This window comes from Capra hircus (genome assembly GCF_001704415.2).
Source record: "Capra hircus breed San Clemente chromosome X unlocalized genomic scaffold, ASM170441v1, whole genome shotgun sequence".
Taxonomy (NCBI): Eukaryota; Metazoa; Chordata; class Mammalia; order Artiodactyla; family Bovidae; genus Capra; species Capra hircus.
Window position 1 is genome coordinate 19,881,432 of NW_017189516.1, and position 27,271 is coordinate 19,908,702.

The 27,271-nt window shown below is 38.8% G+C and overlaps 1 protein-coding gene across 1 annotated transcript in view; it reads right to left on the minus strand.

Moving 5' to 3' along the window:
- Positions 1-428: 428 nt before the first annotated feature.
- ZNF41 (zinc finger protein 41) overlaps positions 429-27,271 on the minus strand; it is a 44,927-nt gene continuing 18,084 nt past the window's right edge. Inside the window, 4 exon segments of the mRNA XM_013976505.2 lie at positions 429-3,759; positions 3,761-5,792; positions 15,733-15,828; positions 16,093-16,213. Of these exon segments, the coding sequence (XP_013831959.1) occupies positions 3,684-3,759; positions 3,761-5,792; positions 15,733-15,828; positions 16,093-16,213 (2,325 nt within the window). The 3' untranslated portion in view covers positions 429-3,683.

The window sequence follows — 27,271 nt, forward strand, 5'->3', positions numbered from 1 at the left end:
TGGTTTTAGTTAGAATTTCTCTAATGCCTAATGATGTTGGGCATCTCTTCACATGTTTATTCGTGTGTGTGTGTGTGTGTGTGTGTGTATATATGCTGTGCTGTGCTTAGTTGCTCAGTCTTGTCTGACTCTTTGTGACCCTATGGACTGTAGCTCGCCAGGCTCCTCTGTCCATGGGGATTCTCCAGGCAAGAATACTGGAGTGGGTTGCTATGCCCTCCTCCAGGTGATCTTCCCAACCCAGGGACTGAACCCAGATCTCCTGCATTGCAGGCTGATTCTTTACCGTCTGAGCCACCAGGAAAGCCCAAGAATACTGGAGTGGCTGGCTAGTCTATCCCTTCTCCAGGTGATCTTCCTGACCCAAGAATTGAACCAGGGTCTCCAGCATTGCAGATGGATCCTTTACTAAATGAGCTACCAGGGAAGCCTATATATATAATGTATTTGGTAAACTATCTCTTCAAATCTTCTGCCTAATTGTAAACTGGGTTGTGTGTCTCCTTTTTATTGGGTTGTAAGAGTTCTTTATATATTCCATGTACAAGTTCTTTATCAGATAAATGTTTGCTCCTGTCTGTGCTTTGTCTTTTCATTTTCTTAATGGTATCTTTTGAAGTTTGAACCTTTTTAGTTTTGATGAAGTCTAATTTATCATTTTTTCTTTATGAATCATGCCCTTGGTGTTGTATTTAAGAATTCCTTGCCTAATACAAGATCACAGAGATTTTTCTCCTATGTTTTCTGCTAAACCTTTTATAGTTTTAGCTTTTATATTTACATCTCTGATCCATTTTTAGTTAATTTTTAGTATGGTGTGAAGTAAGATTTAAATTCATCTTTTCGCATATGGATATGTAATCATTCCTGCACCAAATGTTGAAAAGATTTTTCTTTTCCCAATGAATTGCCTTCACATTTTTGTAAAAAACTATGTTTACCATAGGTATCAGGGTTTATTCCTGGATTCTTTTCTATTCCATTGATCTCTATCTCTCTCCCCACACTGGTACCATAGTGTCTTGATTACTGTAATCAAGAAATTGGGAAGCTACTGTCCTTCTATTTTGCTTTTTGGCAAATTCTTATTTGCTATTTTTGGTCTTTTCTATTTCTATATAAATTTTAGGATTAGCTAATCAATTTCTGGGGAAGAAAGCCTGCTGGAGATTTGATAAAGTTGTATTCAATATGTAGACTATGTGCTTTATGTGATTTTCCTTTTTTTTTAAATCTGTATATATAATACAGTAGATTGCATTGACTGATTTTTGAATGTTGAAGCAAGCAGTCTTGCATCACTGGAATAAATCCCACTTGGTCATGATGTATAATCCTTTTATATGTTGCTGGATTCAATTTCTAATATTTTGTTGCAGATTTTTACATCTATATTCACGAGGAATGTTGCTTGTAGTTTTCTTGTGATATGTTTGTATGGCTTAAGTATCAGGGTAATCTTGGCCTCATAGAGTTGGGGAGTGTTCTTTCCTATTTTCTGAAAGATTTCTACTCAAATGTTTAATGCACTCAACCAATCAAACCATCAAGCTTTGGGCATTTTTGTATGGGAATATTTAAAGTTACTAATTGCTTACTATTGTTGGTGAGATGTAAAATGGTACAGTCACGTGAGAACCATGCTAAGTTTCAGATCTGAGATATCAGGCAACTGTCTTGGGAAGATACTATGGTGGGGCTGGAGGATAAGAAAATAAAAATTAAATCACACTGCGATATCACTATACATCCAGCATAATGGCTATAGTTTTTTAAAAAAAAGAAGATGGAAAATACCAAGTATTGACAAGGAGCAACTAGAACTCATATACTGTGCTGGTGGGAGTATACACTGGTGCAATCACTTTGGAAAACTAGTTTCATAAACTAGCTGAGCATATGGATACAATATAATCTGGCAGTTCAACTCCTAGATATATGCCTAACAGAGTTCATAAATATGTTCACCAATAGATAGGTACTAAAATATTTATACTAGCACTATTTCCAATAGCTCTAAGCTGCAAACAACACAAATGTCCATTAACAATAGAATGGATAAATATACTGTTGAATTTTCACAGAGTGTAATTTAACATGACAATAAGAATGAATTACGTACAACTACATTTAACAATATGGACAAATCTCACATTTATAATGTGAATGAAAGAAGACAGATACTTAACAGTATATTACCAAAATATGAAATATAACTACTGAGTTAATTTATATAAAATACCAAGTAGACAAAACTATTTAAGTCAAGATAGTGTTTACCTAGTGGGGGAGGTGGACAATAAGACCTGGAAGGGAGCACAGGGAGTTTTTCTGGGGTGCTAGTCATGTTCTGGTTCTTGATCTGAGTGTGTTCAGTTTGTTAGAATTCACTGAACTGTATGCTTATGATATGTGCATTTTCAGTATGCATTATAATTTAATTAAAAAGTTTAAAAACAAAATAAAACTACATGCTAGAAAGAAAGCCCCTTTTCTTATGAGTATTGTAAAAAAATTTTAATTAAAAACAAGAAAGTGTTTACATATCAGTGCTTAAAAAAAGCAGTGCTCTTTTTAGAGAAGTCTTCCGGTTATTCAACTATAATTTATAATCATATCTTAGGCTAAATAACTAATGCAACATGACTTTATCCCATAGCAATCCACACAAAATTACTCTTAATGTGCACATAAACATGAATATGTAAAATTAACTAACTTGGAAGAAAACCCACCATTTTATGTATTGAAACCCAATTTCTCAACTGTTGTTTTTCAAACAGGAATCCCCAAGAAAGCAGAAGCTTCAGTGGAAGTCCAGAGTGCTGTGGCTCAGTTTCATTGTCTTAGGTTCAGTTACTAAGGGGATAAGAAGTTTATGGTCTGCAGCTCACCTAAATGATAGCTTTGGGAGTACAGATTAGAAGGTGTGTTCACTACTTTCAAGTGTGAATCACCTGCTGCCACAGCATGGAATTGATAAGGGAACAACTGCCACCTTTAGGCATATGTAACATTTAATATGTTACATTCCTGTAACACAGGCTAGAGCTATGCTTAATTTGCCAATGCATAAAGTCAGAAATTAAATTTAAAAATTGTATTTCATATTTTAAAAATATACCACGGTGATGTCTCAAAGGCAAGAAAAAGAGCGCTTCCTCAGGGCAATCTTTTCTGTGTCTTAAATGTCAATTATCATAAAAACTTCCGGCTTCTACTCATAGATCTATTAATATATTCCTAAATTGGTTTTTGCCTTGACTTCAATGCCCTAGAAGTGTTTGGACAATGAATGCTCTTCTCCCCACCTTAGAAATTTGAAAAAAATTGGTCATTATTGAGTAGTTTTACATTTCAGGGTGTGAAGAACAAATCAGTGCTGCATTTATAAAGCCCTTTATTCAAAAAGTGAAGCACAAGAGATTACAAGTCATCTCCTGGGGTCTCTATCTCTACCATCTGCAGGAGAATGAGAGTGTCTGTGTGAATCATGAAACCAATCAGGGCTATTGCTCAAATGCTTTACCAAAGTGGCTCGCTACACATATAATCGCATATCAACTTGTATTCCACCTGACTGAAGAATAGTTGGCTTTGTTGACCTTCTGTTCACTTAAGCTATTTATAGTCTGTCATATCTACTCCCCCTGCACAATGATTGCAGCATCAGGCACTCCTTGTCACCTCTGTGAGACAGCTGATGCACATCCCATTATGATTTCCAGCTGAAGGTATTTTCCGTCACTGGATTTATAGTTTTTCTGCACTGTGAGTTTTCTGATGTTTAATGAGATTTGATCTGTCTGTGAAGGCCTTCTGACATTGTGTGCAAGCATAAGCTTTCTTTCTTGTGTGAATTATCTGATGCATACTTAGTGTTGCTTTCTGGATGAAAGCTTTCCCACATTTACTGCATTCATAGTGTCTCTCTCCAGTATGAGATTTCTGATGGATAGAGAGGCGTGACTTCCAGGTGAAGGATTTTCCACAATCACTACATTTATAGGGTTTCTCTCTAGTATGGATTTTCTGGTGTGTTATGAGATTCGACCTGTCAGTGAAAGCCTTTCCACATTCAGCACATATGTTGGGTTTCTCTCCTGTGTGAATTTTTTGATGCACTCGGAGTTGTGACTTCTTTGTGAAGCATTTCCCACAGTCACTGCATGCGTAAGGCTTCTCTCCAGTATGAATTCTATGGTGTGCAATAAAGTGTGATTTTTGGATGAAGGCCTTCCCACATTCAGGACAAGCATAGGGTTTTTCTCCTGTATGGATTCTCTGATGTACACTGAGTGTTGATTTCTGGATAAAAGCTTTTCCACATTCATTGCATTCATAGTGTCTCTCTCCAATATGAGATTTCTGATGTATTTTGAGGCGTGACTTCCATATGAAGGCCTTTCCACAGCCATTGCATTTATAGGGTTTCTCTCCAGTATGAGTTTTCTGGTGTTTAATGAGATTTGACTGATCACTGAAAGCCTTCCCACATTCGGCACACATATATGGCTTCTCTCCAGTATGAGTTTTCTGATGTGTAGTGAGATTTGTCCTATGAGTAAAGACCTTTCCACATTCTGTGCATATATAAGGTTTTTCTCCTGTATGAATTCTTTGATGCACATGCAGCTGTGATTTCTTAATGAATGATTTTCCACAGTCACTGCATTCATAAGGTTTTTCTCCAGTATGAATTCTCTGATGTGTATTGAAATGGGATTTCTGGATGAAGGCCTTTCCACATTCAGTGCATATATAGGGTTTTTCTCCTGTGTGAATTCTCTGATGCATCCTGAGTGCTGATTTTCTTGTGAAGGCTTTCCCGCATTCACTGCATGCATAGTGTTTCTCTCCAGTATGAGTTTTCTGATGTATACTGAGGTCAGAGTTCTGAGAAAATCCTCTTCCACATTCATTGCATTCATAAGGTTTTTCTCCTGTATGAATTCTCATATGTCTAAAGAGATATGATCTATGGAAAAAGGCTTTTCCACATTCACTGCATTTATAGGGTTTCTGCCCAGTATGAATTTTCTGATGTGTAATGAGGTTTGACCTGAGGGTAAAAGCCTTCCCACATTGAATACATATAAAAGGTTTCTCTCTTGTGTAAACACTTTGAGGTACCTCAATTTGTGGCTTCTGAATGAAGATATTCTCATCCTTATTGCATTCATGAGATTTTTCTCCAGCATGAATTCTCTGATGCTCAAAAAGATGTGACTCCTGGGTAAAGGTATTCATATATTCAGTACATACATAAAGTTTCTCTCCAGTATGAATTTTCTGATGGTGGGTGAGAACTTGTTTGTGCTCAAGATGTTTTTCACATTGATTAAGTTCATAGGAGTTTGCTCCTCTATTAGCATTCTCATTCTTAGTAAAGGAAGAGCTATGTGCAAAATTGTTACCATTTCCAAAAATCTTATCAAAGTTCTTTGTTGCATTGCTTTTATTGTGGTTATGTAAATTTAAAGTATGCATCAAACTTTTTCCAAATGTATCAAAGTTATGGAGTCTTTTAATTGAAGGAACAAGCCTGGTACTCACATGAATTATTTTTTCAATATTTTTATATTCATAGCCCCTCTCCTTAGTCAATATTTTCACATGACTTAAAGGGTTATTTTGGTTTTCTTGATTTCTTTCTAGCTGGTCATTACCTTGCCACAGTTCTTCTATAATGGAACACAATGAATCTTTTCCTATGGATTGACCAATTTTCTCACAGTGGAATGAAACTTCTCCAGAAATTCTCTGTTGTTGAGTTTGCCCCAAATCCTCATCTAAAAAGAAAGAAAAAAATGAAAATGACTTCAGTTATCATGAAGTTTGGACAGGATGAACAAAAAAATAGAAGAGTCCATATAACAATCATGAAAATTCTTCTAGAATACTTAATATATGCAAAACAATTATATAGCATTTATGATGTACCAGGTACTATTTCCAAGTGTTTTACACAAAATAGCTCATTTAATCTTCACTAAACCCTAATGGGTAGCTATAATTATCAATCATGTTTTACAGATGAGAGAACAGAAGCACAGAGAAGTTATGTAACTTGTTGAGGATTAAATAGCTAAATAAGAGATGGCGTTTGAACCTTGGGAATCCATATCCACTATGTAGGAAGTCAGGACAATGAGTAGAGTAATCAGAAGACGAAACTGAAGTCTGTTATGTGTGAAGAATGAAAGGAAGAAATATTTCAGAATGCATGTCCTTATTATATATTAGCTCTAAAAACTTAATAATCTCTCTGCTTCCTTTTGTTTTTCCCTCTGAACTATTTTGAGCATCTCCATTAAATTTATAGTCCTCAAATACCAATTCCTCTATGTCTATAGGAAAAATATATGCTTTCAACAAGTGTCAAATAAGGTAAGCCATCCATCTATGGTAGAAACTGTAAGCCATCCACCAGTATCTATTCACCTCTTCTTTTATAGAAATAGAACATAGCTGGACTTTACCTTTATCAGTCTCACTTCATTCTTACCAGTAGAGTGTGAGCAGAAGTGACATTTGCTGCACCTAGGCCAGGCCTTAAGACAGTGGGCAAATCTCCATTTCTCCCTTCCCCAGCCCAGAGGACTCAACAATGATCCAACATCAACCAACCCAGCTGACAACAATGGCCTAGGAGATGGCAGAGCAATAACTTGGAACATGGTTCCTGAATAACCCAACAGGATCGGAGTTGATTTGTTGAATGGACCCATTCACATGAGAATGCTTATGTAAGAGAGGATATAGCTATATTAAGCTTGTTGCTTTGCTCCTCTGTGCATATTCAAAATTTATTGCCCTTGAATATCAGCTGTAATTTCAGTACACTTCTGGGGAGGTATATAAATGAATGTCTGTTATGAATGTATAAAGCAGATATGGTACCACTCATACTGATACTCAATTTGGCACAATTCTATTACAACATAAAGAATTAACACACAAAGGCTGACATTATTAACATTTCATGCAGTTATCTTCCCTTTCTAAATATAATCTATGGTCTTTTGAATTCCTCTGAGCATACACTTGAAGAATCCTTCTGGAAGAGAATAAAGTACCTTCCTCTGACTATCTCCCCAAATTCAATACATTTAAGTTTAATAAATATTCTCCATGCTTTGCTTCAGAAAAATTGAAGAATAAGTGCTCCAGTTATCAATTTATTGCCTTTTAACCCCGAATCACACTTCCTTGCCCACTCTACAAAAATGGATCTGAGTCTCTTTTCCTTTGGTAGCTGGCATGATGTTGAACCTTATCAACAAGGGGTGATGGAGAAACACTGGAAGAAGGGGTTTTGCTTCCTGGTTCTAGTGAGCTCACTCAGCACGCTCCTCCAGCAAGGGCAGCTTGTTTAGCACCAGGCTCCAGAAGTGTGGCGGCTTCAGCAGCATCTGGCTCCTGATACACATGCAGTTTCCCAGGCACCCAGATCTTGACTTCTTTAGCACCCAACTCCTCTGCTCCTATGGCTTCCCAAGAACCCAGCTTCTGCAATTCTTTGCAGCCAGAAGCACCCAGCACTTCTGGCACTCCTCTCAGATGATTTGCAGTGGAATATTTCCAATGAAACACTGCCCCATAATCAGCTTTTTCTGGAACCGGAGGACAGATTTCCAGCAAGTTTCACCAGTGCAGCACAACAGCAACTCTTCTGCCATGCCATGAGCCATGGATATGTCCTCACTATAAGGTCTGTATTCATCTGTAGGAAGCAGAGGAGGCTCTTCTTTGGGTGTTCCTTCACAGCCCTTGAGGTACTCTCACACACTAATCTGCTATTTCTTTATTCATTAGAGTTCTCTTTACTCTTACTGGATAATCCTTTATTACTTCAATCCCACAATAGTCAATAATTAATGTTAAACTTTTCCTGTTCAAATTAGTATGTAGTTTCTTGATTAGGCCCTAAGTTATGCAATAAGAAACTGGCTTTCTTTCCTCAGTGTAAGAATGGATTTTTAAAAAATTCTTTTTTCAGTATGGTTTATCATAGGATATTGAATATAGTTCCATGTGCTATACAGTAAGACCTTGCTGTTTTTCCATCCTATATATAATAGTTTGATCTGCTAATCCCAAACTCCCAGTCCACCCCTCCTCCACCTGGCAACCACAAGTATGTTCTCTATGTCTGTGAATCTGAGAAGTAGGCTCTTAATTCTGGGAGCTTTCTAAAAACATACAAGTAAAAGCCTTAGGGGCCTACCTGATGGCTCAGATGTAAAGAATCCACCTGCAATGCAGGAGACACAGGTTTGATCCTTGAGTTGGGAAGATCCCCTGGAGAAAGGAATGGCTACCCACTCCAGTATTCTTACCTAGAGAACTCCATAGACAGAGGAGATTGGCGGGCTACAGTTCATGGGTTTGCAAAGAGTCAGACATGATTGAGCAACTAACACTTCACACAAAAGCCTCAGTTATTACACGGCCTAAAATCCTATGTTTTCCCTGAGTTCCTGTGGGATGGAGGATGAGAAAAAAGAAAGAGACATACATTCTGGAGTACTTAAGAGCCATTTCATGAAATAGTGAAATCTGACCACAAGGTGAAAATGTATCATCTGGATAGAGAGAGCACAGAGTAGGATCAGATTAGGGAAACACTATCAAATATGGCAGACATCAAGAAAACATTAAAAATGTACAGCAAAAGAATTAACAAAATGAAGAGACAACCTCTGGAATGGTAGAAGATATTTACAAATCATATATCTGATAAAGAGTTAATAGGCAAAATATACAAAGAACACACACAGCTCAACAGCAAAAAAGCAAAAACAAAAAAACCAAACAAAACAATTAAAATGGGCAGAGAAACTGAATAGACATTTTTCCAAAGAATCTGTGCAAATGACCAATAGCTACATGAAAAGGTGCTCAATATCAGTAATCCTCAGGGAAATGAAAAGTCAAAACCGCAATGGATATCACTTCACATCTATTAGAATGGCCATTATCAAAAAGATAAGCAATAGCAAGTGTTGGGAAAGAGGTGGAGAAAAGGGAACCCTTGTGCACTGTTGGCGGGAGTATAAATTGGTGTAGCCACTGTGAAAAACAGTATGGAGGCTCCTCAAAAAATTCAGAGAAAACCCACAATTCCACTTCTGGGCATATATTCAGAGGAACTGAAATCAGGATCTTTTAGAGATATCTGCTCTCCCGTGTTCATTGCAGCATTATTCACAACAGCAAGATATGAAAACAACCCAAGTGTCTGTCAACACTGAATGGATAAAGATGTGGTGTACATATACAATGGAATATTACTAATATCATACATGAAAATGAAGGACATTGTGCTATTTGCTACAACTTGGCTGAACGTTCAGGGCATCATGCTAAGTGAAATAAGTCAGACAAAGACAAATATTGCATGGTATTATCACTTGTACATAGAATCTATAAAAGCCAGACTCAGAGAAACAGAGTAGAGTAGTGGTTCCTGAGGACTGGAGGGTGGAGAGAATGGGGAGATACTGGTCAAAGAGCACCAACTTCCAGTTACGAGATAAACAAGTTCTGGGAACCTATTGTGCAGCATAGGGAGTATAGATAATGATATTGCATCATAAACTTGCATGTTGCCTAGAGAGTAGATCTTAAATGTTTTTACCACAAAAAAGAAATAGTAACTGCAATAAGATGGAAGTGGCAGCTAACCTTATGGCGGTAATCAATTTGCAATATATAAATATATCAAATCATTTATATATCTGAATTGAAAAAGTTGATAATATCAAGATGCTAATTACCTCTAAACTGATTAAATTTAATCACAATCAAAACTCACTTTCATAGCAACAAAAAAATGACTATAAAATTCAAATGGATACACAAAGTACTTACAGTAGCCAAACGAATTTGAAAGAGAAGAACAAACTTGGAGGACTAATACTACATGATTTAAAATTTATTATATAGCTACAGTAATCAAGACTGTGTGGGAATGGTGTAAATAAAGATGAATACTTCAGTGGAACAGAATGAAGAGTCTAGCAAGAGACCCACACACATATGACAACTGATTATCAATAAAAGTGCAAAGGCATTTCAGTTGAAAGGATGGTTTTTAAGTAAATGATGCTGAAATGACTGAATAGCTATGTGTAAAAACAAAAAACAAACACAAAACTTTGATCCATACTTTAAATCACATACAAAAACTAATGCAAAATGAATCATAGAACTAAATGTAAAACCTAATTTTTCTGTGACCTTGGATTAGGTGAAGATTTCTTAGATGCAATACCAAAAGCACAATCCATAAAACAAGAAAAAAGATAAATTAGACTTTGTTAAAATTTTAAATGCCCCATGAAAGATATTGATAAGCAAATAAAAAGAAAAAATTTGCAAAACACATATCTGATAAATAACTTTTATCCTGAATATATAATGAACTTTAAAACTCAACAATAAGAAAACAATGTTTCCTATAGAAACTAGGCAAAAGATTTATAAAAACACTTCACCAAAGAAGATATATAGATATCAAATATTAGATATTATGGAAATGCTAATTAAAACCTCAGTAAGATACAACTATCTTACTGTTAGAATGGCTAAAATTTTTTAAATGGACAATTCCAAGTGCTGGTGAGAATGTAGATCAACTGAAACTCTCATACATAGCTGGTTAGAATTTAAAATTGTATAGTCACTTTGGAAAACAATTTGGCAGTTTTAATAAAGTTAACATATACTTACTATACAACCCAGCAGTCTGACTCACAGATATTTACTCAAGTGAATGAAATCTCATCATCACATAAAATATGTAAACATATTTATAGCACTTTTATTCATTATCACCCAAACTGGAAACTATCCAAATATCCTTCAGATCATTGAAGATGGCAGAGTAGAAGGGTGTACGCTCATCTCCTCCTGTGAGAGCACTGAAATCACAACTAGCTGTTAAACAATCATTGACAGGAGGATACTGGAACCCACCAAAAAAGATACTCCATGTCCAAAAACAAAGAAGCCACAACAAGATGGTAGAGGGATTGCAATCATGATAAAAATCAAATCTTATACCCACCAGGTGAGCAACCCACAAACTGGAGAACAATAATACCAAAGAAGCTCTCTCACTGTTGTGAAGGTTCTGAGCCCCATGTCAGGCTTTCCAGCCTGGGATCTGGCAAAGGGACTAGGAATCCTCAGAGAATCTCACATTGAAGGGCAGTGAGATTTGATTACAGGACTTCCACAGGACTGGGGGAAACAGATTCCACTCTTGGAAGGCACACAAAAAATCCTGTACACAGCAGGACTCAGGGGAAAGGAGCAGTGACCCCACAGGAGACTGAACCAGACATACCTGCTAGTGTTGGGGGATCTCTTCTGGAGGTGTGGGTCGGCAGTGGCTTTCTACAGGGATGGGGGCACTGGAAGTAGCAGTCCTGGGAGTTGCCCCTTGGTGTGAACCCTCTTGGGAGTTTGGCATTCACCCTACCATAGAGCCTGTAGACTCTAGGGCTGGGTCGCCACAGGCCAAACAACTACCAGGAGGGGAGCACAGCCCCCATCCATCAGCAGGCAACCGGATTAAAGTTTTACTGAGCACAGCCTGCCCACCAGAGCAAGACCCAGTTTTTCCCACCAGCAGTCCTTCCCATCAGGAAGCTTGCACAAGCCTCTTAGCCTCATCCACTGGAAGGCAGACAGAAGAAACAGAACTACAGTACTGAAGCCTCCAGAATGAAAACCACAATCACAGAAAGTTAATCAAAAATGAAAAGGCAGAGGATTATCTCCCAGATGAGGGAACAAGATAAAACCCCAGAAAAACAACTAAACAAAGTGGAGATAGGCAACCTTCCAGAAAACGAATTCAGAGTAATGATAGTAAAGATGATCCAGGATCATCCAGGATTTTGGAAAAAGAATGGAGAAGATGCAAGAAATGTTTACCAAAGACCTAGAAGAACTAAAGAACAAACAGAGATGAACAATACACTAGAAGGAATCAATATAGAATAACTGGGACAGAAGAATGGATAAGTGACCTGGAAGACAGAATGGTAGAAATCACTGCCACAAATATAGAAATATAGAAAAAGAATACAGAAAAAGAATGGAAAGAAATGAAGACAGCCTAAGAGACCTCTGGGACAACATTAAACACACCAACATTCACAATACAGAGTCCCAGAAAGAGGAGAGAGAGAAAGAACCCACAAAAATATTTGAAGAGATAATAACTGAAAACATCCCTAACATGGGAAAGGAAATAGTCAACCAAGTCCAGGAAGCACAGAGAATCCCAAGCAGGATAAACCCAAGGAGGAACACACCAAGACACATACTAATCAAACTGACAAATACCCTTCAGTTGGTAAATGGATGAACTGTGGTACATCCATGCTATGGAATACTACTCAGCAATAAAAAGGAATCAAGCTATGGAAAACACAACAGTAGGAGTAAGTTTTGAATGCATCATGCTAAGTGAAAGAAGCCAGGGGTATGATTCCATTTATATGAAATTCTGAAAAAGGTAAAACTACAGAAACAAAAGAGATCAGTATTTTCCAGGTCTGTAAGCAGTGGGAAGGAGTGACACAATAAAGGACCTGAGGTAATTTTTGTTCTATATCTTGATTATCGTGGTGGTTACATGATTGTATGCATTTGTCAGAACTCATATAACTATTATTATTATTATTTTATTTTGTCCACACTCTGAGGCTTGTGGGATTTTTATTCCCTGACCAGGAATCGAACTCAGGCCTTCAGCAGTGAAAGCATTGGGTCCTAGCCACTGAACTGTCAGGGAATTCCCCAAAACTGATAGAATTATTAATAAAAATAGACCTCATAGAATCATAAGATATGTTAAAAGTGGAGTTGCGCAAAGGTTATACAAAACATTCAGACACACGTTTGAATTGGAAATACATGGCCATGTTTTTTGTCTTTTTGAATGAACAGTTATATGTGAATAATATTAGGTTTTTTTCCCATAAAGCTAATGTCAAAATAAAAACATTTAAGGCAATGAAATCTGTCATTAGTATTTGAAGTGAACTAATAAAAAGAATGGAATCAGCAACTATAATCAGTAATAGAAAAATTATAATCCAGGCATAAGAAAATATGGAGCTGGTTTTGGATGGAACTCAAAGGGTAACAGGCAGGAAGGCTAGGAGTCTCCAAACAGAAGAAATAGGCTGCAAGTGTCAGACATTTTTTAATCTCTGTCTTAAGCTGCAAGAGGAAACAAACTACAAATGTCAGGTTTTTTTCCCCTTTCTATGCAAATTTAAATCTGCCTGCAGTGCAGGAGACCTGGGTTCTATCCCTGGGTTGGGAAGATCCCCTGGAGAAGGAAATGGCAACCCACTCTAGTATCCTTGCCTGGAAAATCTCATGGACAAAGGAGCCTGGTGGGCTGCAGTTCATGGGGCTGCAAAGAGTTGGGCATGACTGAGTGACTGACACACATACAAATTTAAAAGCGGGTGTCTTTTAAAATTCTATGCTGCCACCTGAACTTAACTTTTCTCAAACGTTGAGCTTATGGAAATATTTTTCTTTAGCTATGTTAATGAATGCATTTACCCTAGACTCTGTCTTTCTTCAAGTCAGTTCCACCTAAGACTCAGAACCGACTTGACAAACCAATATGTTTTACTCATGCAAATGTTCTGTTAAGCTATGTTAATGAGACTACGTCTTTGCTTGGAAACCTGCCTTTCTTCAAGATTCATGTCAGTTGTTTTATGGCCCAGGACAACTCACCTTGTGCCAATATTATCTCAAAATGCATGTTGTGGGTGAGGGGCCTGGTGCCAGTCTCTGAGTTTTGAGACATTCCTTTCTCTAATTAGCAGCCTGCTCAGTTTAGCTCAGTCTCTCAGTCATGTCTGACTTTTTGCTAGTAGCTACATAACTTCTGGCTAAAGACTAGAAGCTTTCTCTATCTCTTTTATACTTTAATAAAACTTTATCACACAAAAGCTCTGAGCAATCAAGCCTCATCACAGGCCCTGGATTGAATTTCTCTCCTCTGGAGGCCAAAAATCCTGGCATCTTTAACGGCTCAGCAACAACCTTTCAGAACAAAGAAGATGGATTGAGAACTAAAAATATTTGCAAAAATGAAAAAGCAATAGGAACTGTAGAGTGATTAATTTAAAATGACTGAAAGATTTAAGAAACATTGACAGAATGTGACAAAAGTTGAAAAGTGAGAAGGGCTTCTGATATATGAGGTAATGATTTCAATTTCTAATATATTGAGTAGTAAGGGAAACATCTCAAGGGAACTTTCTGAGTAGCTAAATATAGTGCTAAAAAGTACTAGGGAAAAAAAGACTTGAGATGTCAAAAACAGAATTTCAGGATGGATGAATCCTTGCACATATATAAGACTGGTGAACAGTAGACAGTCTTCATAGGGAAATCTCATTTATGAGGATAATGAGGAGATGCCTGGAAAAGTGGGAAAATAAAAAAAAAACTGGATGCAAATCAGTGTGAACCAGAGTAAATTTAATCAAAACAAGGGGAAGATGAGCAAGGTCACTCAAAGGAGCGAAACTCAAGAGACCACAACAGGTCAGTGATGAAATGCTCAAACTAAGTACTGGAGAAATGAGAAATAAAAAATGAGATTCCACTTTATACCCATTGTTGGCCAAAAAATGAGAAACATTCAGGATGAGAATATACAATGATCTCAGGCAAACCCTCTTTTCTATACATCCCTGAGAAAATCTCACACTCTATAAAGGAAAATTTGTGTAGAAATGTATTGTAGAATTGTTTGTCTTAGATGGGCATTAATGAAAACCTAGGTCCCACCACTGGACGAATGGTTCAGTAAGATGTGGTACTGGCACACTGTGGAATACTATGCAGCATAGTGTTCTACTGTAAAAGACCCAGATGCTGGAAAAGATTGAAGGCAAAAGGAAAAAGGGGTTGGCAGAGGATAAGATGGTTAGATAGCATCACCAACTCAATGGACATGAATCTGAGCAAACTCTAGGAGATAGTAAAGGACAGGAGAGTCTGGCATGATGCGGTCTATGGGGTCATAAAGAGTTGGACACGACTTAGCGGCTGAGCAACAACCACAAGTAAACTCATACTTTAGGCTTTAAGAGAATACCACACAAATTCAAAGATCAAATACATTAGATCTGTTACCAGTAGGAGGAGGCATAAGGAATGGATATGAGGAATTAGAATAAAAGGGAAGAAAAATTAAAATACCTGAATGTACAAGGAAAGAACCTAAGATAAGAGGGTGGGAGTGGAGTAGGAAGAATAAAAGATCACAGGTAAAATAGTTTCCCAGGTGGCACTAGTGATAAAGAATCCACCTGCAATGCAGGAGACATAAGAGACACAGGTTCAATCCCTGGGTCGGGAAGATCCCCCAGAGAAGGAAATGGCTACCCACTCCAGTAAGATGGGGTGCTATATATGTGCTGGTACAGAGGGTACAGAGGTTAGAGACAGCTCTTTTATCAAAAAGCAAAGAAGACAGTGGATATTGGTGAGGGTCATACTTGGGAGTTGGCCCTCGGGTATTAAAGGGGCTTCTGTCAACTCTCTCCAAGTGACTGCAAAAGTTTAGAGCCTTCAAGACAGGTTATCTTCAGAGCCTTTCAAAGGTTGATCAGCCTCTCCTAGAAAAACAGATCCACTCCACATCCCCCATTTTCTCAGGTTACACTCACTCACCTGAGCAGCTGTGATGTGGAGTTTCTTTCTCCAATGTCCATGACCCCTCTCCTTGCTCCAGTCTGAAGATGACCTCTGGTTTGGGAACTTGGTAACCTGTGAACAGGACATGATACAGGATTGGTTCCCATTAATTGGGTTTCTAGGCCTTTTAACCACGTTTCTATTTGTTCTTCAGGAAAGTAATCCCATTCCCTGGGAATAGAGTAATAATCACAGAAGTGTAAAAGGACTGAAGAATCTCAGGCAAATCAAAGATGACACCGTTACACACTTCAGATGCCCCAGAGCTTTCAGCAGCAGAGAATAGAGGCAGCCTCTCTGAGGCCCCCAGAAAGTGCATAGGGCAGCTGTGCTTACCCACTGCACACAGGTGGCTGTAGGTCTCCAGCGTCACATCCCAGTACAGGCGCCGCTGAACAGGGTCCAAGTGCTGCCACTCCTCCTGGCTGAAGTCCACAGTGACATCCTCGAATGACACCTGTAAAAATACAGTCCCATTCAAGATGACATGGTGAGCACTGGGCGATGGAGGAAGAGGACTAGGAAGTTAGTTGTTTTTAATGATATTTACCATAATGTATCATGTAGGCTTTTCACTGAGCACCCAGTTTTGCATTTTATTTTGTGAGAGAAAAACACACTAAAGTATCTAGATATTTGCTATGTATTACATTCATTCATTTATTTATTCAGTCCCTGTTTTTTCAAAAATAAGGATTAAAATAGGCTCCCTTTAAGTCCTCAAGTTAATGTAGGAACTATATACATAATACATTTACTGGTTGATTGTGTGCCAGCCAATGGCAATATAGAAATGACTAAAATAAAAAACAACTTGAAAAAAGAATTTGGACAACCAACATAAGAAGATATAAAGGGGTCTAAAAGGCATTTCAAAGAAATGTATTGAGGGGAAAAGCAAAACAATAAAACCTTTAATAGGTAACAGGAAAAAAAACATAGATGAATATCTTTATGATCTTGGATTGTGGAAAATAATTCTCAAACAGGATGCAAAAAACACTAACCAGAAAGAAAAGATTGATATCTGTCTACAGTAAAGTTTAAAATTTCTATTTTTAAAAAAGACCATATTATAAGAGAAAAAAAAGAAAATCCACCAAATAGAAGACATCTCCAGTAAATATTACTGACAAAGGGCTCCTATCTAGAGAAATGTAAAGAACTCTTAGAAACCAATTTTTTAAAAAGAGGCCACCTAGTAGAAAAGTGGGCAAAAGATTTGAACAAGCATTTTATGAAAAAAGAAATGCAAGGCATTAATAAACACAAAAAGAGTTCAACCTCCTTAGTAACCAGAGAATGTACATTCAAGTAATGAGTTACCATTACACAACTTCTACAATGTCTTCAATGAAGAAGACTGGCAATATCAAGGATGTGGAGAAAAAGTAATTGGTACAGCCACTGTGGAAAACAGTTCCTGAAAAAACTAAAAACAGAACTACCAAATGATTCAGCAGTTCCACTCCTGGGTATATATCCAAAGAAAATGAAAACACTAATTTGAAAAAATATGTGTGCTCCAGTGTTCATAGCAGCACTATTTACAATATCCAGGGCATAGAGGCAACCCAAGTGTCCATCTGCAGAGGAATGGATAAAGAAGATGTAGTATACACACACACACACACACACACACACACACACACAATGGAATACTACTCAACCATAAAAAACAATGGAATTCTGCCTTGCAACAACATGAATGGACTTGGAGGGTATTAGGCTAAGTGAAGTAAGTCAGACAGAGAAAGCCAAATACTGTATGATATCACGTATATGTGGAATCTAAAAAAACAAACTAGTGAATATAACAAAAACAGAAACAGACTCACAAACATAAAGAACAAACAAGTGGTTACTGGTGGGGAGAGAGAAGTGAGGAGGGGCAAAGTGATGGAGGCGTATATTGGTATGACCACATTGGAAAGCTTTTGGCTTCACCTGGTAATGTTGAAGCATGCATACAAAAGGACACAGTAATTCTATCCATGGACATATGCTCAATTGGAATATTTGCTCATGTGCAACAAGAGGCATGTCCAAGAGTATTTACAGCAGCATTATTCAAAATGTATGTAATATTTCATGATAAAAAGTTTTAAGTTAACAGTAACATAATAGTATCTATTTTCTTTGTGGGAAAATATCAAGGATATTTTCTTAGTTGCTTTTACCTGCATAATCTCTAAGCATATACCACACACCCACCAACTAATCAAGACTGGTTTTTTGGTTAGGGAGATCTGTAGGATTTGGGGAGAGAACCATGTGAATGTATTACTTATTTAAAAAATAAGTTAAAAATTACCCATGGGTCCAAAATGGGATAGACAGAATTCTCCCTATTTCTGGTACTAAGTACAGCTATGATCTCTGGACATTACATGTTTTTTTTTTTTTTTTTTTTTTGAATTTTATTTTATTTTATTTTTTTTTTGACAGTTATAATACAGTTTAATCATTTAATTATAGCTGTAATATATAGTTAAATTACAAAAATTGGGAGGGGGGTTCATGTTTGGGAACGCATGTAAGAAAAAAAAAATAAACATAAAATAAACGTAATAAATAAATAAATAAATAAATAAAAATTAAAAAAAAAAAATAGTAAAAGGTCTCTAAATCAGAGACTCCCAATTTTTGGACATTACATGTTAAACGAAGACTATCAGTTGGAGAGACTTGGTTAGGGACCTTGGAACCTGAGGAGTGACACAGTGGTGATTTCCCTGAGTTTTCTTTTTGTTCCATGTATCTTGGACTTGGTGATGGAGAATTTGGCAATCCAGAATGCCAAATGGTGCAGATAAAAAACAGCCTCAAGAAAGTCTGCTCTCTCTAGCCGAAGTACCAGGAAAGGGGCAATGTAACAAGGGAGAAAAATTTAGATAATTACTGCCCCATCCCCATTCCCATCAGTAAAGGCTAAACAGGGAGTCCTGGTTTTCATCCCTGCCTGGGAATAATGAGGCCCCTCTCTGACAGTGTAAATTTAGGCCACTGTAAATTTGGGGGGGTCCTGAACTTCTATCCCCAACCCAGTAATGAGGTGCCTTTTTTGTCTCCCCACCAGGATGGTGAAAGAGATAGTCTGGTGCAGAGCGTGAAATCCCACATCCACCCAGCAGCAGCAAGATGCTTGTCCCCTCTGGGGTGTCAAAGGAGGCCAAGTAGGGACCTGAACTTCCACCTCCACCTGGCAGTAAAAAGGAGATTCTCCTTTTTTTTTTTTTTTTTTCTGTAGAACAGTATTGGAGGGAGCTTGGTAAAAAATAGGATTTAAATAGTATCCAGAATCTCAGAGTTCCCAAAATATCCAGGACATAACTGAAAATCAGGCATCATGTGAAGAAGCAGGAAAATCTCAACTGGAATGAGAAAAGGCTGAGATGACACAGATGTTAGAGTTATCAACAATTGTAAAGTAGCCACCATAAAAATGCTTCAGTGTATTTAAATGCAAAAATAGTCTCATAATAAAAAAGGATATAAAGAACAGAATGAAAATTTTAGAACTGAAAAATATAACTAAAATTTTAATACTCAATGGATGAGCTCAACAGCAGAATAGAGAGGACAGAGGAAAGAATTAGAGAACTTGATAAAACAATAGAAATGATCCAATCTGAAAAACAAAAAGAAAATTGATGGGAAAAAATGAGCAGAGCCTCAGGGAAATCTGAGACTATAAAAAAAGATCTGGCATACATGTCATCAGAGTCCCGGGAAGAGGAGAAAGTATGGGGCTGAAAAATGTTTGAAAAAATTATAGCTGAAAATTTCTCAAATTTTGTAAAAGATAGAAACAGAGTTTCAAGATGCTGAGCAAACCCCAAAAGGATAAGCCAAAGAAATTATACCAAGACACATTATAGTCAAACTTCCGAAAACTTAAAGACATAGAAAGAATCTTGAAGTCAGCAAGAGAGAAATGATACCTTACCTATAGGGGAAAAATACATTGACGGCATCTGAAACCATGGTAGAGAGAGGTGGCACAACATTTTTCAAGTGCTGAAAGAAAAGAACTGTCCACTCTTGAGTTTCATACCTGGCAAAATTATCCTTAAGAAGTGAAATATCATGGCAAATAAATACATGAAAAGATGCTTAGCATAATTAATTATCAAGGAAACGCAAATCAAAACTATAGTGAGATACTCCCTCATACTCACTAGGATGGCTAGATCCAAAAACTCAGATAATAACAAGTGCTGGTGAGGATGTGGAGAAATTGAAAACTTCACACACTGCTGGTGGGAATGTAAACTAATGTGGCTGCTTTAGAAAACAGTCTGGCAGTTCTTCAAATGATTAAACAGAAATTCTACTCCTAGGTGTATGTATACTTGAGATAAACGAAAATATATGTCCACATAAAAATGTTTACAGGCAGTATTACTTATAACAGCCAAAGGGTGGAAACAATCCAAATATACATTGGCTGATAAAGGAATAAACAAAATGTGGTACACTTGAACAATGGAATACTATTCAGCCATGAAAAGGAATGAATACTGATACATGTTACAACATGTCCATGCTACACTTCTTCCCTATCTGCCTACTTACATATTATACCTAAGGAGCTATCATATGGACTGGTGACTTTCTACTTTATTCAGTGGGTTATAACCTATTATTATCATGATTTATTTATGCTGAGTGAAAGATGTCAGACACAAAAATCACATGTTATATGATTCAATTAATGTGAAATGTCCAGCATAGTGAAGTCTATAGAGACAGAAAGCATATTAGTGATTGCTTAGTGTTGGAGGAGGCAGGGAGGTGAGGTGGAAGAGAGTGATGGCTAAAGGGTATGAGGTTTCTATCTGAGGTGATGAAAATGTTCTAAAATTGATTTTAGTGATGGTTGCACATACCCATAAACATATAAAAACACTGAATTGGACACTTTAAATGAGTAAATTGTATGGTAGGTGAATTATATCTCAATAAAGCTGTCACTAAGAAAGAAGACACAAAGGGAGAAATCAGGATATTCTCAGATGAAGGAAAACTAAGAAAATCTGTTGGCAGAAGATGTACCCTTAAAGGAAGCTTTTTAAATAGGAAGGAGATGATAAAAGAAGTCCTGCAACATCAGGAAAGAAGAAAAATGGAAAAGAAAAAATATGAATAAATACAATAGACTTTCCTTTTCCTGTTGGGTTTTCTAAATTACATTTGAAGGTCAAAGCAAAAAGTATAACATTTTTATGATGTGGATCTCCATGTATATAGAGGAAATATTTAAGATATTAGTAACAGGTGAGGGTAAAGGGACTTAAAAGGGAACTAAGTTTTCTACACTTCACTCTAACTGATAAAATGTAAACACCAGTAGGGGCCTATACAGTGATGGAATAATTCTGTAATTATTATACAGGAATCTACACATGTGTAAAATGGCAGAGAATAACAAGCACACTGCAGAAATGTCAATTTCTTGCTTGTGATAATTGTACTCTAGTAACACAGGATGTAAGCATTGGGGGAAACTGGGTAAAGGGTTACATGAGACCTCTCTGTACCATCTTCACAACTTCCTGTAAATGTATAATTATTTCCAAATAAAAAGTTTTAACAAACTACTAAATTATCCTCAGAAAGACTGGAATAGGGGCACAGCAAAAAAATCAAGATGTTATTAAAAAGGAGCCTTCACAGGGGTTCCCTGGTGGTCTAATGGTTAGGATTCCAAGCTTTCACTGCTGTGGCCCGGGTTCAATCCCTGGTCAGAGAACTGAGATCCTGCAGGTTGTGCAGCACAGCCAAAAAACAAAACAAAACAAAACAAAACAAAAGGAGCATTCACTTCTTTCCTGTTTATCTGCCTACCTGTGTACCTACCTACCTATTATAGGGACTGGTCACTTTCTTTCTTTTTTAATATAAATTTATTTATTTTAATTGGAGGTTAATTACTTTACAATATTGTATTGGTTTTTGCCATACATCAACATGAATCTGCCACAGGTATACACATGTTCCCCATCCTGAAACCCCCTCCCTCCTCCCTCCCTGTACCATCCCTCTGGGTCGTCTCAGTACACCAGCCCCAAGCATCCTGTATCATGCATCAAACCTGGACTGGCGATTTGTTTCTTATATGATATTATACATGTTTCAGTGCCATTCTCCCAAATCATCCCACCCTCGCCCTCTCCCACAGAGTCCAAAAGACTGTTCTATACATCTGTGTCTCTTTTGCTGTCTCGCATACAGGGTTATCATTACCATCTTTCTAAATTCCATATATATGCCTTAGTATACTGTATTGGTGTTTTTTTTTTTTTTTCTGGCTTACTTCACTCTGTATAATAGGCTCCAGTTTCATCCACCTCATTAGAACTGATTCAAATGTATTCTTTTTAATGGCCGAGTAATACTCCATTGTGTATGTGTACCACAGCTTTCTTATCCATTCATCTGCTGATGGACATCTAGGTTGCTTCCATGTCCTGGCTATTATAAACAGTGCTGCGATGAACATTGGGGTACACGTGTCTCTTTCAATTCTGGTTTCCTCAGTGTGTATGCCCAGCAGTGGGATTGCTGGGTCATAAGGCAGTTCTATTTCCAGTTTTTTAAGGAATTTCCACACTGTTCTCCATAGGGACTGGTCACTTTCTACTTTATTCAGTAGATAATAATCTATTACTATTATGATTTCTTTTGCTACTCAAATTGTCCCAGATTTGACCTGAGGGAGCTCCTTAAAAGTGGCTCCTGTGTCATTCTGACATGTTCCCATCATTTGAGTGCTTCATTACTTCCAAGCATAATGAGTTCTTCTATAATCATTTTGTACTTTTCTCTGTTCTAACCCCGGAGTAAGTCATTTCTCCAAGAAGTTCTAGTTCCTATTAGTGACAAATGGTAAATCAAGGTGTGCTCATTGTGCCTGGCATATAATCGTCCTTTCAGCACTCAGAGCAAGGAATGTTTTTCCTTATATGAGACTGCCAACTAATCCATATAGAAGAAATGATGGAATCAGAAAAACACCATTAGGAAAATAGCACAGTTATTAATTGCTACAGGCAAGAATTGTTGCTTGATGCTATAATCAATGGACAAAAGCATGAGAAACAGGATATTCACATAGTCCCAGAGTATTTTCCCACAAAATTTTGGGTTGGCCAAAAAGTTCATTCAGGGTTGTCCACAAAAGGTTACAGAAAAACTTGAATGAACTTTTGGGCCAACCCAATAGTTATTAATTACAAAGAGAAAGATAGTAACTTATTTAGTACCTGACAGGCAACATCTTAGTCAAGTGATCAAAGTTAACATTATCAATAAAGGACAAATTAATACTGAATGCTTGCTGATATGACACACTGAGAACACAGCACCATTTCTGTGATATTCCTGACAAAAATGAATAACCTGAATCTAATTATGAGGAAGCAAGAAACAAACCCAAAATGAGGGACATTCTTCCAAATGATCAGTGTCGTGAAAGTCAAGGAAGGGCTAGAACTCTTTCAGAAAGGCTAAAGGGACATGAGAACTAAACACAATACATGTGCCTGGATTGGATCCTAAATCGGGCAGAAATGCCAAAAAGGATGTATCGTGACAATTGGGGAAACTATTTACAAATGGTATGTTAGTAGAGAATTGATGCTTTCAAACTGGTGCTGGAGAAGATTCTTGAGATCCCTTGGCCTACAAGGAGATAAATCAATCCTAAAGGAAATCAACCCTGAATATTCATTGGAAGGACTGATGTCTAAGCTGAAGCTCCAATATTTTGGACACCTGATATGAAGAGCTGACTCACTGGAAAAGACTCTGATGCTGGGAAAGATTGAAGGCAAAAGTAGAAGGGGGTTACAGAGGATGAGACGGTTAGATAGCATCACTGACTCAATGGACATAAATCTGAGCAAACTACAGGAGATAGTGGACAGAGGAGCCTTCGCATTCATGGGGTCACAAAGAGTCAGACACAACTTAGTGACTGAACAACATCATACACATAAATACATAAATTGAGAAGAGAAAGCAAATGTGACAAAATGTTAACAGTGATTTGGGGTGAAAGGCAAAAGAATCAAGTTTCAAAATGATCAATGCTTTAAAACTCAGGAGAAAACATAGGTGAACATTCGTTTAAGGCAAGGATTTCTTAAACGGGACAGAAAATGCACTAAGTATCAAGACAAGATCTAGTGATTCAGCTATGAGGAAATGAGGAGCCTTTATTCATTGAAAGATCCTTTGTTCTTTGGGGGCCCTTATTAGTAAGTGCGCAGGGACACAGAGCAGGCACAGAACTCACAGTACCTGCTCCACCACCAGCAGCTCCAGAGGGAGATCCACAAGCACTGGGCCATGCCCAGCACTTCTCCACCCACCAGTTCTCCCGGGCACAGCCTCGAAGGTTGCCAAGAGGAGGAAATCCACCGGAGCCTCTAGCCACACACCTGACCTGCTCTCCCTCACTGCCAAAGGGCACTTACCCAGGGCAAGTCCCAGGGTCAGGCTGGAGGGAAGCTCTCATTCTGCCTGCCCACCCTCCTGATCCTTGTTCTCTTGCCTGTGACCTGAGCCAGGACAGACTGGGAGGTGTGTAGGTGACACAGGGGAGGAGCCTCAGATGTGGGGGAGGGGTGGCTACTTGCCAACTAGGGTGGAAAAATTAAAATATTCTACCATTTGGCATTGTTAAACATTTTAAAAAAACTTTTTTATTGAATGATAGTTAATTTACAATGTTGTGTTAGTTTCAGGTATACAGCAAACATATATATATTCATATATATGTATGTATTATATATACATATATGTATTCCTTTTCAAACATTGTGAAACATTTTAACAACTCTGACAGCCCAAGCTGGCAGACAAAAAGACCATCTTCACCTGTATCTCCCTCCCTTGGATTCACACAGGGAAAGTGTACAAAGATCTTGCCAGGCACAGATGCCCCACTTCCATCCCTTTCCCCACCAAAATAAGACACTTTTTCGGACTCTACCCTGCCTGGGAGGGGTTATGTGAGGTGATGGACAGGGGGTTTTGGAGCTAGCAATTAGGATGCAAAGTTGCTAATACAGACCCATCCAGATTCTAGCCTCACCAGCCACATATTAAAAGGTATGGTTTTCTGGCCCATTTCCACCATGGAGGATGGCCTGTGTTTCTGCCACCACCAGAACCCCTACAAGGACTTCCTCATCCTATGTGAGGATCCCTGCTAAGCCCCTGATGGCTCACCAGTGAACCACACAGCAGTGTCTCCCTTGAGGGTCATCTGTGTCCCAGAACGCTCTGCACTCAGCCCTGGGGCACACTATGCTGCCAGGATCCGTCAATCACTGCCCATTTTGTCCCTGGCCATCTGCTCTGTCCCACTCTGCAGTCAGCCTGCTGGGGCTCAGTCCTCCAGCTTCAGGGCTGCTCTCACTCCTGCCCCAGCACACTTCTCCATCACCTACTGTGAGATGATCCTGCCCTTCTAAACCCTATCCCAGCCTAGCAGACACGTTCTCAGGGCACTTACTAGGCTGCCTGAAAAAGTGCAATGTAGTTCACTCTGCCCTTACTCAGGGCTAGATACCCAACTTCTCTGCATGTTCCTACTTAGCTGGGGGTGCCCTGGTCTTTCCTGCTCCCTCTGGCTGTTTCCCTTCTCATCAGATTGTTCTCTGTGTACCCCTCCCTCTGTCTTTGCCTGCTTACCCTGCCCACTCCTGTCCCCTGACTTCTCCGGCTCCTTCTACTGGCTCTTGTTTCCTCTGCATGGTCCCCATTCTGACTCTTCCTTGGCCCCTGTTTACTGTTCCCTCTAAATGTTTCTTGTTATTTCTGAGTGTCCTCTGGTCTCTTTCCTGATGCCTCTGTTTATTGCTTCCTCTGATGGTCCCTTGTTTCATTGTTCCATGCCTCCTATTTCTTCTTCCCTCCAACTGATCCCTGGTGCCCCTGACTGTCCTGTGTTCCCTTTGGCAGCTGTCCCTCTAGCTGATCCTTAGTCTGTGGTACCATTATGGTTGTGCCCATTCCATCTGACTGCTCCCTGGTCCTGATGAGGCTTTCTCATTCCTTCTACTTGACACAGACTGACTGCCCTTTGAGTTTTCTGACTTCTCTCTAGACTCAATTCTTTCCTGTCCCTTAGGCTGTCCTGGAACGCATTTCTAATATGCTCTCATCTGATGCTCCTGTGTCTGGTCCATGGACCACACTCTGTGGAGCACTGGTCTACCCGGCTCCTAGTCTAGGCTCTTGATCATCAGTGTATACTACTTCTGTGTGCTCTGTGACACTGTACTTTCATCTTCTCCATCATTTGCATTATGTCTGACCTTCGGTTCCTTTGACTGTTTCTTGGGCAAGGTGAACAACTGTCCCAGTATGCCCAGGACTTTCCCTGTTTTAGCACTGAAGCCTCACATCCCAGGAAGCCACTGTTGCCCTGTCCCTCTGGAACTCTGGATGTTCCCTGGCTCCTGCAACTCTCTATTAACCCCAGTACCCACTACATGGGGCCTCTGGCTTTGGGAATGGATACTATGCCTTTCAGCTCTTCTCTAGTCTCTCTAGTTGTTCGCTAGTAAGTCGGGCTACTATCCAATACCAGGTACACTTTTGATGCCCACTGTGCTGTTCCCTAGTCCTCTGGTTAGGCCCCAGAACTTCTAGAGCACACCCAGCACAGCTTTGCTGTTCCCCAGCCTCAGCGACTGTTCCTTATTGCCCCTGGTGCCCTTGGCTACTCCTCAGCTTTGGAGGCCCCTTTCTGTCTCTCCAACTGTCCCATGGGTTTGTCACTTCCCTGCTCCTCCAACCTGTTCCGCAGCTTCAGCAGCTGGTACCAGCTTCCTCTGGCTGCTGCCTACTCCCAGGCTCGTCTTTCCCATTTCTCCCCATTTCCTGTCCCCCGGTACCTGTGCCTTTCCCCACCCCCTCAGATTTTCCGTCTGACCCCTGGTATCTTTGAAGTGGCTTATCTGGCAGGCTGTTACCCAACACATCAAACATTTTTGTTTTTTTCCATCTAGCTGAGTTTTCTGTTTCCTCATCCCTCTGGCTGGTCTCTGTTCCCTCTGGCTGCTATCTGATTCCTCTATCTCCTGGTCTCTCCTCCTATTTTAAAATCTTTCTGATTGTTCTCATATCTTCTGGCTCTTGCGTGCTCCCCACTATTAAAACTCCAGCTTAGACTACTGTTTCTTGGTCTCTTTGCTGCTCTCTGGCCTCTGGCTCTTGTTTTTCCATTGCCTCTGTTTGTTCCACTGCACTCCCACCTGTCTCCTGTGCCCCTTGGCTGTCTTCCATCTGAAGTATGTGCACCATGGTCCCTCTAGATGTTCCCTGGGCTATTCCCTATCTCTCTTTCTTTTACTGACTCCTCTTCATGTTTTTCAGCTTCAGTCACTATATCTTAGCCCAACTGGCTGTTCCTTACCCCTGGGGACATTTTTATTGATTTCGTGGTATCTCTGCCCATTTTCCTGCTTCTTGACATCTAATGAAAAAAACTAAGAAC